The 13,758-nt window shown below is 47.4% G+C and overlaps 1 protein-coding gene across 1 annotated transcript in view; it reads right to left on the reverse strand.

Annotated features, from left to right (window-relative positions):
• Window positions 1–45: 45 nt before the first annotated feature.
• Ddx6 (DEAD (Asp-Glu-Ala-Asp) box helicase 6) overlaps window positions 46–13,758 on the reverse strand; it is a 41,472-nt gene continuing 27,759 nt past the window's right edge. The window contains exons 10-13 of the mRNA XM_013009499.1: window positions 11,630–11,832; window positions 828–974; window positions 170–373; window positions 46–57 (exon numbers count right to left, since the gene is read on the reverse strand). Of these exons, the coding sequence (XP_012864953.1) occupies window positions 46–57; window positions 170–373; window positions 828–974; window positions 11,630–11,832 (566 nt within the window). The remainder of the gene's footprint in view (window positions 58–169; window positions 374–827; window positions 975–11,629; window positions 11,833–13,758) is intronic.

Raw genomic sequence — 13,758 nt, forward strand, 5'->3', positions numbered from 1 at the left:
TTGTCTTCTTGGCTCGCAGCTGCCCCCATCTGGTCGCAGTGGGAACTACAGGCTGAGCTAGGCTCAGAGAGGAGGGAATGGCTGGCCTGCAGGTCTGTGCTGTCAGCAGAGCCAGTGCTGCCTCAGGGCCCCAGAGCTGCCCCTCCTCCCCCCTCGCTGCTCCCCTCACCTCCAGGTATTTCAGAGCCTTGTCTGGGATGCTGGAGTCAGAGAAGCAGCCGGCCCAGAGCGGGGTGAGGTTGGATGGGTAAAACTCCAAGTTGTTCCTGCCATTTTCTAAGTCATAGTCGAACCAGGCTCCTTTCTGCTCCTGCCAGAGGACGGCCTGCATGGCGGCCATGCGCTGGGCCCGCAGGTTCCTGTACTTGGTGGCCTGGGAGTCGTTCCCTGGGGGACATGACCTCCGGTCTCAGCAGGCGGGGCTCTGCCCCTGGACCACAAAACTCCTTGGTCTCCTCCTTGGCCTGGAAGTGGCCGGCATGGAACCTGCCTGTGGGGCTCTTTTACCAGCTCCTCGTCTTCCCCACCAGCCCACGGAGCCTTGTGGGCCAAGCGGGAGCTCAGCCCAGCCCCGCTGCGCTGCTCCCTGGCGGGGCCGGGGGCAGGCCGGCAGCCCTGGAAGTGCCTCTACCTCCAGCGCCCTGCTGACCCCAATGACGCGGTGTGAGTCCCTCCCTGCACTGTCCCGCCTGCCCCTCACCCTGCACGTCCTCCAGCCTGGGGAGAGGGGTCTCCCAGGACTATAGTTCTGGGCATTGATGCCAACTTTTCAAGGAAACGTGGCCACAGGCCCACGGAGGTGGAGCCTTCATTTACAAGAGTCTCACAGGGATGCCACCCACTTGCTGGCAGAAGCAGCTGGGCCGCTGGCTGGAGCCTCCTGGGCATCTGGCTCTTGCTCTGCGCTGGTCCTTGGGCAGGAGAGACCCCCAGAGGGCAAAGGGCAGGGCTGGGAGGAGGGTGGCGTGGAAGAGCTGTAGGAGTGCAGGGGTGAGCCACGGAAGAGGGCAGCCCCACTGGGGCTGGTCCCCAGCCCTGCCCCTCCCCTCCCCCACGCCCAGGGCAGCGGCCTCCACTCAGCCAACATCTGGAGGAGCAAAGCCAGGAAGGCACCGCTGCAGCCAGCCCCCCACTCCCACACAGCTCCACCAACGCACAGCCACCTGCAGATCAAGGGGAAAGAAAGTCACCCCAAGTGAAAGATGCAAGCGAGGAGGCCACACACACACACACACACACACACACACACACACACACACTCACTCTCACAGTCTGTGCCCCATCTGCATTTCTGCACAGAGCAGCGGTTTTTGCAGCCCCGGGGGTGCAGGCTGCAGCGGGGCCTGGCTTTGAGCCGCTGTGGCAGCCGCCCGCCCCTGCCCACCCCGCCTGCCAGGCTCTCATTTTCACCCCCACCACCGCGGCTTCCTGTTTCCCCCATGGGAACAGGGCACAGGGCACTGCTGCCAGCAGGCCACGCTCCTGGACTCTCCCAGCTGCAGCCTTGACCAACAGCCCTGAGCTGACTGGTTCCACTGGGGCCTGGGACTCCGGAAGCGGAGTCCCTGGGAATGAGTGCCGGGAATGGAACACGGATGAAATCTTTGGAGCTGCAGAAGCTACTTTGCAACCAGGTGGCCATGAATGGGGAGCCTGAGACCCAGATGCGTCCCATGGCAGGGCGGGGAGGGAGGAAGGGACTGGGCCTTCTGTGGCTTGAGTCTGAAGCCTTGGACTGAGAAAGCCTGCTGTGGCTGAAGGCACTGCTTTTCAGGTGCGCGTCAGCCACCGCTGGAGGAAATGCAGATCGCCTGATGAGTGGCTACTGTTCCCTTCGGTTCGGACATTTCCTTCATTCCCATGTCATTTCTAGCCAGCTTCCAGGGTCCTAGTACTGTTTAGCATTCCGCTGGCTCCGTTTAGCTTCAGCCCAGCTCAGAGGGAAGGAAGAGCGCATAGACAACAAAGAGCTTCTTGACTCCCTGCGCTCAGATCCAAACATCCATCACCAGGGACTGAGAAGGCGCTGGGTTTCATGGCAGTAGCTCCCTGTGCATAGGGCTGTGCATGCCTAGTCCTGGGGTGCCGGCTCTGTTCAGTTTCATGACCCATAACAAGTGTCTGCATGCAGTGATCAAATGTGGTTGAGAGCCCTTGCACTCAATGTTCTACGTAGCTGGTTGTAAAGTCATTTGAAAGCTTGAGAAGACACCAGTCCTTCCGGCTGGGTGGCTGGGCCCTTTGACAAAGGGAGGGCTCAGGCGGCTGCCCCCTGCCCGGCAGAGCTGGCAGGCACCTCGGGGAAGGGAGCCGCACAGTTCATCATCTTAGAATTAACGGCACACCTGCGTGGAGAGACAATCGGAACGCAGGTGAGACTGCGGGCTCCCGCCGCGAGCGCCGCCGTCAACCCCCTGGCTCAGGACTGCTTGCAGGGCCCGAGTTCAGCCACCTGGCTTGCTCCTGCAGCTCTCACCTTGGACCCCTGAAGCCCAAACCGACTTCAGTAAGAGGCTCAGGAATGCAGGCTCTCCGCTCAGCCCTGGAACTTCTTGGAGCCTCAGTTTCCACATTTGCCAAGTGGGGAAAGACACAGCCCTTCCAAGGCTGCCAGGAGTCGCTAATGGCGTATTCTAGGCCATTATGCCTCAGTCAAGGGCAGTGGCTGTTTAATTCCAGACTAGAGAGACGCCCTGGCCATGTCCCTATTTGTTTTTGTGCCAGCCCTGGGGTTTGAACTCGGGGCCTGGGCATATTGTTTAGCTTTTTTTCTCTCAAGGTTGGTGCCATACTACTTGAGCCACCACTCCACTTCTGGCTTTTGGGTGGTTAATCAGAGATGAGTTTCACAGACTTTCATACCCAGGCTGCTTTGGAACCCAAATCCTCAGATCTCAGCCCCCTGAGTAGCTAGGATTACAGGTGTGAGCCCCCAGCGCCTGGCTTTTTCTTGCTATGTGGTCCAGGATGGCCTTAGACTCTGTGACCCAGGCTGACCTTGAGCTCACAATCCTTTCCCTGATTTTCCCCTCCTCTCTCCTCTTCTCTCCTCCTTCTCCCTTCCCTCTTTTTCCTTTTTTTTTTTTGCCAGTCCTAGGGCTTGAACTCAGGGCCTGGGTGCTGTCCCTAGCTTCTACCACTTGAGCCACAGCACCACTTCTGGCCTTTTCTGTTTATGTGGTGCTGAGGAATGGAACCCAGGATCTCTTGCATACTTGGCAAGCACTCTACCACGGAGCCACCTTCCTGGCCCGTCCAGCCCTGCTTTTTTGCTGCTTGTTTTGGAGATGAATCTCATGAAGTTTTCTTCCTGGGCCAGCTCATGAACTTTCCTGGGCTAGCCTCAAACAATCCTCTGGCTTCCAGCCTTCTGAGTCACTCATTATTGCCGGCATGCAAATCACTCTTCTGGGCTCATGTGTTACTTCTCTGCTGCTAAACAATGATTTATAGCAGAGTTAGCATGCACAACACATCACCTATTTATAGGCCTGAACTTCCAGCACAACTTACCTGGGTTCCCTGTTTGTGGGCTGTGGTCCCATGAGCAGCTTTACTGGCGAGACTCACTCTCAAGCCCCCTCAGACCAGTGCCAGAATTTATCTCCTGTGGCCACAGGATTAGGAGCAGAGTTCCTAGCTTGCTGGCTAACAGGCAGGGATTCCACTGTAAGTTCCTTGCCAGGTGACCCTCTACCATCAGAAGTTTCTCGACAGCCAGCAGAAGGAGGAAGCATTTCTGACACTGAGAACACTCTTGGAGGTGGACAGTAGGCACTCTCTCTAGCCTCTAGGTAAGTTACCAGAGTGGGAATGCAACTCAGGATCTAGGTATCTGTCTCCTCTGTCTCCATCCTCCTTTGCTAGGGTGATGTTGGGCCCACACAGGACTCAGAGGGAGTAGACTGCGGTCTCCTGAATTTGGAGGCAGGTTTTCTGCAAGTCTTGGACAATCTCCTTAAATTCTGAACTTTACTGGAACCAAATTTTCAGGCACTTCTAGATTCTCCACATCTCACTGAGTAAGTGTCCCCATTGCTCAGCGCTCTCCACACCGCACATTCAGGTTTCAGCTGAGTCCAAACAGTGTCAGATTACTTTTTCCCTACAACGTGTGTGTGCGCGCGCTCTCGCAGGCGTGTTTGTGTGCACGTGCGCACTGGGGGTGGGTCTTATCATCTGCCCCACCTGGTTCCAAACTCCTAGGTTCAAGGGATCCTGCCACGTCAGCCTCCACCGACTCTGGGACTACAAGCACGTCATCACACCTGGCTTTCCATGATCTATGTTGAGTTGTTCCGTAAGAGGCAAAGTACAGAAGTCAACAACAAGAATGGTGATGCTGGGGATGGAATCTAGAACTTGTACCACATAGCCACCATCCCCCCCAGCCCAATGATTGATTAGACAATGTGGGTGTCTATATTGCCGAGCCCAGTTTGTTAGTGTTGGACTATTCTTTCTCTAGTTACCTTTTGCACCATGACAAATGAGATAGCACCTTGGCCCCCAAGTTCAAGCCCCAGAAGCAGCATAAAAACCAAATGAGTTGGGCTGGGAAGATGGCTCAGTGGTAGAGTGCTTGCCTTGCATGCCTGAGGCCCTGGGTTCGATTCCTCAGCACCACATAAGCAAAAAAGAAAAATGCCGGAGGTGGCGCTGTGGCTCAAGTGGTAGAGCGCTAGCCTTGAGCTGAAGAGCTGAGGGACAGCGCCCAGGCCCAGAGTTCAGGCCCCACTACCGGACCCAAAAAAACCAAAAACCAAATGAGTTGTGGCTGGGCTTGCTGGCACGTATGTGTGCAATCCGAGCACTTACTGCAAGTTGAGCCCAGTGTGAGCTCCATAGCAAGGTCCTACCCCGCCTCATCCCCAATCAACCGTGAACAGTTACTTGGAAGTTGTTCTGTTCATCACCTAGTCATCAATATCATTGTACTTTTTTTTCCATCAGTCATAGGGCTTGAACTCTGGGCCTGGGTGCTGTCCCTCAGCTCTTCAGCTCAAGGCTAGGGCTCTACCCCCTTGAGCTACAGTGTCACTTTTCTAGTGGTTTATTGGAGATCTCACAGACTTTCCTGCCAGGGCTGGCTTTGGATGGCAGTCCTCAGACCTCAGCCTCCTGAGTAGCTAGCATTCCAGGCGTGAGGCACCAGCGCCCGGCTCACCATTGTACCTTATAGTGTCTTCAAAGCAGGTAATAGGCCCTCATAGCTTAATTTCCTGTCCCATTCAGGCTTACAATCAACTTTTGACTACCTAAATTAAATGTAAATGTACTAATTGTATTAAAACTAAAGATCAAATGCACATCCCCTAACCCATAACATAGCATCTGATCTCATCAGTGTACTTGTTTTCAGCATTTTTTTCTATTTTATCTTAAACCTTGCCTTGGAAAGGGGCCCAGGGTGGCAGCTAGAGCTTTTTTTCCTTTGGGCCCGTCACGGGGCTTGAACTCTGGGCCTGGGCACTGTCTTTGCGCTCTTCAGCTCAAGGTGAGTGCTCTACTGCTTGAGCCACTTCTGGTTTTCTAGTGGTTTATTGGAGATGAGTCTCATGGACTATCTTGCCTGGGCTGGCTTTGAACTGTGATCCTGATCTCAGCCTCCTGAGTAGCTAGGATTACAGGCGTGAGCCACCCGGTGCCCGGCTGCCTAGAGCTTTAAGCATCGTTATTCTTCTAAGTCGATTGTTTTTGGTGGTACTGGAGATTGAACTGTGGGGCCTACTGTTTGCTAGGTAAGCACTCTACTGCTGAACTCCAACCCCACCTCCAGCTTGAGGTCTATTTCTTTCACGTGTTTTGTACTGGAGAACAATTGCGGGAGGTGGTGACGGGAGAATGTCTTCATACGTTCTGGTCCAACAAGTCTCTCCCTCCTTAGAGTCTTGCTAGGGATAAGCATGGGCTAGATAAGGAGCCCAGAGCTCAAGTACAGTTGAAAAAGGTCCCACTTCACCATCCGAATTCCATACGCAACCTGCTGGAGGGACATACGACACACACACCTTGTGGAGTTCCAGTGGGCTTTTATTGAGATTGAAAAAAAAAAAATCAAGATTTTACCAGCCATCTTTTTTGAACCTTATAGACTCTGGTCCATATTACGTGTACATAAAACATAACACATCCCAATGAAAACAGAGCCCCACTGGAACAATTGCCAATTAACATAAAGCCAATTTTCCCTTTCCCCGAAATGGTTTCAAAATTTTGGGTTCCCGCGGCTCCCTCCCCGGTAGAACTGGTCCCTTGTGGCTAGGGACATTAGGATTTTCTCCCATTTTTGCTGAACAAAAATTACATTTTTCAAGTTTATTCCAAAAAAGGGAAGCAATTTTGTTTTATCCAAGGACCCCTTCCCAACAACCACTGGTTAAAATACAGCAGGCTGTATCTCAATTGCCCAGCCCTCCCCCCACCCCTGCCCTGCCCTGCCCAGCACTGTTCACTGGAGAATTTAAATACACTTCTGCTGCAATGTGTCAGCTGCGGAGGCAGAGGCAGGCGCCAGGCTCTCTCTGACCTCATCGACTGTTACAACCTTTGGACACTGACTCTTTACTCCCAAGATGAGTTTCTACATCAGAGAGAAGTTGATTTTCTTTGGGAGTTTAAAAAAATTATCTATGAATATAAAGCAGAACTATTAAACTCACCAGTCTACTTAAGTTCACCAAAAAGCTGATTTACTTCAGTTCCCGTGAGGCCAATAATTTTGCTTAACGAAGTATTTTGGTGAGAAAAATAATTCCACAATTTTAAAGATCCATGAAAGCTGAAAAATGTAGCGAATTAAAATAACATGGCTTAATTCCCAATAACTCGTGTAATCTGTTACTCATCTAGAAGGTCAGGAGTGTGGCTAAAGGCAGTTTCTGATGAGGTTCTGAGCTTCCCAAGTGTTTCCAAATCCTTAGTGCACACACCCTCCCTGTGGGTTGCAGTACCCTCCCTCCCTCCCCATTAAAAAAAGAAAAAAAAAAAAAGAAATTAAACCAAGTATTCAGAATGAGATGTTTTGGTTTCAATAGCGTGTGCCCAAAGCTTTGTGCCGAGTTGTCCTGCTCTCCCAGCACAACGGCATCAAGCACAAAGCCAGCGGCAGAGGAAAGATGCTCCCATCTCATTCTGAAAGCAAGTATGATGCCCGCCCCCACCCCCCCACCCTTTGGATCAACCCTATATTATGGATGCTGGAGTCCAATGCAAAAAATAAACGCAGGTTTTCCTCCCCGCATTTCCTTCCATGGAAAATCATGTTAAGATGAACTTATCCCACGGGAAAGGAAAGGAAAGGCAAGAGAAGTTTCACCTTCAGAACTTAGGGGAGTGAAAAACAAAACGGCCCAGAGGCAGCAGGCGTGTAACAGTCCGTAACCATCACACAGCCGCATGGCCAGGGGCGAAGGCCTGGGTTGGATGTCGTTTTTAGAAACAGAACATAGTTCCCATCCAAATGAACCACTGGAAACATATATAACCATCACGTTCAAGAAAAAAACAAAAACCCAATACTGTAAAGAATCTGAGGACCATTTCCAATAGAAATAATGTTCCTTATTGTAAGGGATAAAAAAGAAAGAAAGAAAAAAATAAGACCAGGCTTGGTCCTGGTCTTCAGAGCATCTTTCCATTTAGCTGTTCCTATTCGACTCAAGTACCAAAACTGGGCAGCTGCCTCCAACCACGGTGTCCCAGACAAGTGCCTCTCCTCTCAGAGGCTGTACTTCAGTAATACTTTCAATTCAAGTCTGTGCTTTAAGAGGGACCACAGGTATGTGGCACCAGGCAGAGCAGTCTAAGGGTGGCAAAGATGACTGCACTTTTTGTTTAATCACCCCATACTCCCAGGCGAGATACAAAATGGATTTATATTCCTTTGTGTTCTACATAAATGATCCCTCTTACCTCGCCGGGGGTAGGGGGGGTGGGAGGGTGGGGGAAGGGGGGGTGCAGAGAGCTGCATCAGTACAAGGTAAGATTGTTGGTCAAAAGGTGACACTGCAAATCCCCTCCCCCACCCATCCCTGGAAAAGGTATTTCTTCAATTAGGTTTGCATTTAATAACCAACACTGACCTGATAGAGCATCTATGACTTGGGATTCCAAAGAAAGGAACTTGCTCTCTGGGGGATTTGTACTGCGCAGCTCTTGCTACAGTTAAGGAGTTAGGGCTGTGTGTGATCAGGAGGCATCTGTTAGGATTTTAATCCTCAAGGAATTTTGGGCAAGTCACAAAGTTTTGCTTAGAACTAGGCAGTCAAAAAAGCAACTTTGAATAACTGATTTCTTTATCCAGATGAATTAAGCACAAAGCATATGCAGAAATTTTCTTGTAAGAAGGTTCTAAATACAATGGGAATATGGAAATCAACTTTTTAAATTTATTTTTTGCTTTTTTTTGTTCTCTAGATGCCTCCTGATTGACCTAGTACACTGGGTTAAAAGGGAATTAAAAACATTTTTTTTTTAAAAAAAGTTCACTGGTTTTGATTCATCTCACTCCTTTTGCCTGGAGATCAGGCCAAACATCAAGCATGTTGGGAGGGGCACAATTTAAAGCAACACTATTGACTGTAAAGTATCTGCCAGCAATTTACAACGCAAAATGACAGGCAACAGTTCTTGTCAAAACGCAAGAGGATGCAAGCAGCTTTCTGTAGCACGAGTAACAGCTCTCAGGGGTTGCCCGTTCCTGCAAAAGTTTTTCTATCAAGATGGGCAGAGGGCAACACATGTATACACTATAGGAGATGATCCACAGAAAACTAACCTCCAATCTGCTATCCTTACCAAAGTCGACAATGGCTAGTAAGCGCAAACTCCAATCCATTCCTTCTAATACTCTGTTCATAGACACTGTCACTCAACAGAATCCCCGCACGACAAGGAAGGTGAATCCTTTGGCAGAATTTGTAAGATTCCTCTCTTAGAAAAGGAGAGGTCAAATCAGAGACCTTCATAAAAAAATCATCTTGAATCATAGCTATTAGAAGCTTCCTTGCTTTCTGGTAAGACTTATTTTAAATGTATTGAGACAGTGTGACAGCAAGCAAACAGTGCATCCCAGACACCTGGGCTCCTTTTCTAGCATGGGCACAACAGACACCCACTCTACAGCAACAGGCCAAAGTACTTTTTAGAATTTAGTGTTGCAGAAAACTGAGCCCCTCTCATCTTTAGCTGCTCTCATAATCACTCGAATCCCCTTAATCCCAGCAACCTTCATCCAAAAAAAATAATATATATATATGTATATATATATATATATATATATATGAACCCAGAAAAAAACTTATTTACAAAGTTTATACAAGTATACACACCCAATTTTCTATGGGACACGCTCTGCCACAGAGGAAAGAGGGTCAAGGCTCTGACATGTCTACACATCAAGTGCCATACTGCTAATGGAGACGTATGTAAACCAGTCTTTAGTGTTCTGTGGTAGAGCACAAAGGCCTGTCATATGGCTCCTGCAATGATAGACTGCTCTTTCCTTTGGGAGCAAGGATGGATCTACTCAGCCCAGAAGAAATCTTTACTTGGGATTGATTTTTTTTTTTAAATACATGTATTTACAGTGCGGATGAACTGCAGTTGCATATCAACTCCTCCAAATAGAGAAAAAGAAAATGGTGTTAACATTACTAGTAAGATTCATCTTCCAGCCCTGGGCTTGAGTAGAACAGGAAGAGACACACTTTATAACTTGAAACCAAATGAACAGACAAAATTTTAAAAAGAAAAGAAAAAAGAAAAAAAATTACTTTGTTGATTCCTTGGGCTGTGTCTAAAAGATGATATTGTGAATGGTCTCATAGCATAAGGCACTTCGCACAAATAAGTAATAAGCTCTTCAGGCTTAAAAACGGATGACTAATCAGGGAGAAGTTGAAATGCACTCGAGACAGCTGTTGGAGAATTCTGAAGATGTAGACAAGCTTGTGTGTTCATCAACATTCTTCTCTTTTTAGGGTTTCTCCCTTTCTCTTCTTTCCTCCTTTCTTGTCCCCGTTCCCCAGGAAACATTTTTAAAAACCAGCAGTTAGTGCAACTAATGTTCAGTCGGCACAGTGCAAACAAGTGGAACAAAAAGGTAGAGTTCTTCTTTTCAGTTTCTTTCTCTTCACCAGTTTAAAAAAAAAGAAAAACGTATTTTAAGTCTTCATAGTTCCAAAATAAAAGATGAAAAACCCACAAGAGAAGAGCATCCCACCCAAAAAGCATTAAGTCGCAGATCCAAAGGAGCCTTCTGTTGTCAATGCCTATAGAAAGCAAAAAAAAAAAAAAAAATTCGCAATCAGCAATACAAAGCCAGTGTGCACAAAGCCTGCACGCAGAGGTTTTCAATTCTCCCTAGTAATGTAATATTGGCCCCTGTTCCCCAAGAGAATCCACTGGTAACAATGATGGAATTTCTCCTAAGCATCCCTGAGTCAGATCTTTGAGTACTAGTGACAGGCCCTCCCTCAAATCTGACTAGTTTTGTTTGTTCAAGAGTTTGTATTTGGGGCTGGGAAGGTGGCTCAGTGGTAGAGCGCTTGCCTTGCATGCATGAGGCCCTAGGTTTGATTCCTCAGCACCACATAAGCAGAAAAAGTGGTGCTGTGGCTCAAGTGGTAAAGCACTAGCCTTGAGCTGAAGAGCTGAGAAGACAGAGCCCAAGCCTAGAAATCAAGCCCCACGACTGACAAAAAAAAAAAAGAAAGAAAAAGAAAAAAAGCTTGATATTTAACATTGAAGAAATAATTTGAAAATTCTGGCGGTGGTGGTGTTTGAACTTCCTAGAAGGGCACTCTACCTCTACCTCTTACTGCTCCTGGAAGGGCGCTCTACCTCTACCTCTTACTGCTCTTCTTTGCTTTCTTTTTCCTACCCATGCCTCCTGGTCCTCAAAATGTCTGCCTCCTAAGTAGCAGGGATGGGAAGCATGTGCCACCATGAGAGCCTAGTGCCAGTGGCCCATGCCTGTAATCCTAGCTACTCAGGAGGCTGAGATCTGAAGATCAAAGTTCAAAACAGCCAGAGTACAAAGTCTATGGGACTCCTATCTCTAATTAAACTCCAGAAAATGGGCAGTGACACTATGGCTCTAAGTGGTAGTGCACTTACCTACCTGGAGCAAAAGAGCACAGGAGACAGAGCCCAGGCCCTGAGTTCAAGCCCCACAACTGACAAAAAGTTAATTAAAAAAAAAATGTTGATAGGGTCTTGCCATGATCCCAGGATTACTCCTTCCTCCATCTCCAGCATGAGGAGGTTCTATTTTTCAGTGGTACTAGGGTTTGAATTCAGGGCCTTACATTTTGCTACTCTACTGCTGAGCACACTTCTAGCTCTTTTATATGGTTATTTTTGAGATAGGGTCTCATTTTCTGCTTGGGCCACAATCTACCTTAATTACTATTATTATTTTTTTTGGATCCGGCCGTGGGGCCTCAACTCTGGGCCTGGGCGCTGTCCTTCAGTTCTTCAGCTCAAGGCTAGTGCTCTACCACTTGAGCCACAGTGCCACTTCCGGCTTTTTTCTTTTGCTTATGTGGTGCTGAGGAATCGAACCCAGGGCCTCAGGCATGCAAGACAAGCGCTCTACCACTGAGCCACCTTCCCAGCCCCTCACTTGTTTCTCATATCTACTACATTCTATCTCACAAATAATCAAAATTTGATGACTAGTGTTCTTAGAAATTATTTCCATCAAAATCATCCCATTTTCCTTACCTGATCTTCCAATACGATGAAGATAGGTCTCTGCCAGCTTTGGGAAGTCAAAGTTTATTACCACATTCACAGCTTGTATATCAATACCTCGGGTAAACAGATCTTAAAGAAAAAAAAAAAATTATCAATCAACTCAGCCATGCCTCTAAGTCCAGAGGCAGACTGTAATGACTCATGAAACTATAAATTCATAAATGGGTTCCAGGAGTAACCAGTAATTTCCTATCACCTATTTTCTAGTATTTAACCCAAGTTTGTAAACTCAGAATAAAGTAATTTTACTAACCATTTATGCCCTTAGAATTCATTTATCATATTTGGAAGGGATACGAAGCTAATATGTAAAATTTCCCATTCCTTTCTACTCCCACAATTAGTATGCAAATTCAAACTCTGAAAAAAAAAGGGGGGGTAACTAGGTTTCTTTGCTCCTATTTCTACTCAAAAAAATCCATGATGGTTAGAATTACTTCCAATTTACTGTTCAAAATATCCAATACTTTAAAGTCCTCTATGTCATTTTGGTCCTAATTTATTTCTCTAATAAATCTCCGGTCTTTATTTCTACCAAATTAACTCCCTTTTTCTTTCTTAAAACTCTCTTTGTAGACCTATATGGACCATTTAAAAATTTACAATCACCTAATTTAAAATTCTTTTCAGGGTGCTAGTGGCCTGTGACTGTAATCTTAGCTACTCAGGAGGCTGAGATAAGAGGACTGCGGTTCAAAGCCAGCCCAGGCAGCCACTTGAGTGGTAGAGTGGTAGAGCTAGCTCTCTATATCTGTAACATATAAACAAACAAATAAACCTATAAATTAGCCTATTAAAATAGTAGCCATTGGGCTGGGAATGTGGCTTAGTGGAAGAGCGCTTGCCTAGCATGCACGAAGCCCTGGGTTCGATTCCTCAGTACCACATACACAGAAAAAGCCAGAAATGCCACTGTGGCTCAAGTGTTAGAGTGCTAGCCTCGAGCACAGAGAGGCTCAGGGACAGTGCCTAGGCACTGAGTTCAAGCCCCAGGATCAAAAAAAAAAGGAGAGACATATGGTGTACAAAGTCTAAAATATTAAAAAGACATTTTTGCAAAAAAAAATGCAAGTATTGCCATAAATACTATTTCTTTCATCCCTACTCCTTAAAGAGGTGGCATTTTATATATTCTTACTTATATATTTATCAGATATATATATGTTATGCAGTGCTTATTAGTTGATTTATTACAGAACTAGAGATCAAAGCTCTTATTAGGAAACACGCTTAGCCCTACATTTTATAAACTGTTTGAAAAATCAGAAGACAAAACATAGCACATATTCTATATATACCACATATATGGCATATAGTCTATAATTTCTGCTACTTGGGAGGCTGAGGCAAGATCTTAAGTTCCAGGCTACCTTGGGCATCTTGGCGAGAACCATGCCTTAAAAAAAAAAAGGCTGTGAAGACTAAAGCCCACACTGTGTAATCTTAGCTACTCTGGAGCTTAAGATGTGAGGAGCCAGCAGGACAGGAAAGTACTTAAGACTCTTATCTCTAAGCATCACAAAAGTTGGAAGTGGAGTTGTGTCCAGTGCTAGAGTACTAGGCTTTGAGCAGAAAAGCTCAAACAGAGTTTATGCCCCAAGACTGAGATGCAAGGATAGGGATATATCTCAGTGATAAGAAGAGTTCATCTCTGGTGGAGGGGAGGAAAGGGAAGGGAATATATTTGTGGAGGTGGGAGGGAAGGGATGGTAGGGGAAAAACAAAGGAGAAGACAACGATGTTTGATAAGAAATGTTCTCGTGCCTGGCGCCGGTGGCTCACACCTGTAATCCTAGCTACTCAGAAGGCTGAGATCTGAGAATCGCGGTTCAAAGCCAGCCCGGGCAGGGGGCAGGAAAGACCGTGAGACTCCTATCTCCTATAAAACCACTAGAAAACCGGAAGTGGTGCTGTAGCTCAAGTGGTAGAGCATTCGCCTTGAACTGAAGAGCTGAGGGACAGCGCCCAGGCCCAGAGTTCAAGCCCCATGACCGA

Source organism: Dipodomys ordii, unplaced genomic scaffold (assembly GCF_000151885.1).
Source record: "Dipodomys ordii isolate 6190 unplaced genomic scaffold, Dord_2.0 Scaffold10, whole genome shotgun sequence".
In the NCBI taxonomy this organism is placed as follows: Eukaryota; Metazoa; Chordata; class Mammalia; order Rodentia; family Heteromyidae; genus Dipodomys; species Dipodomys ordii.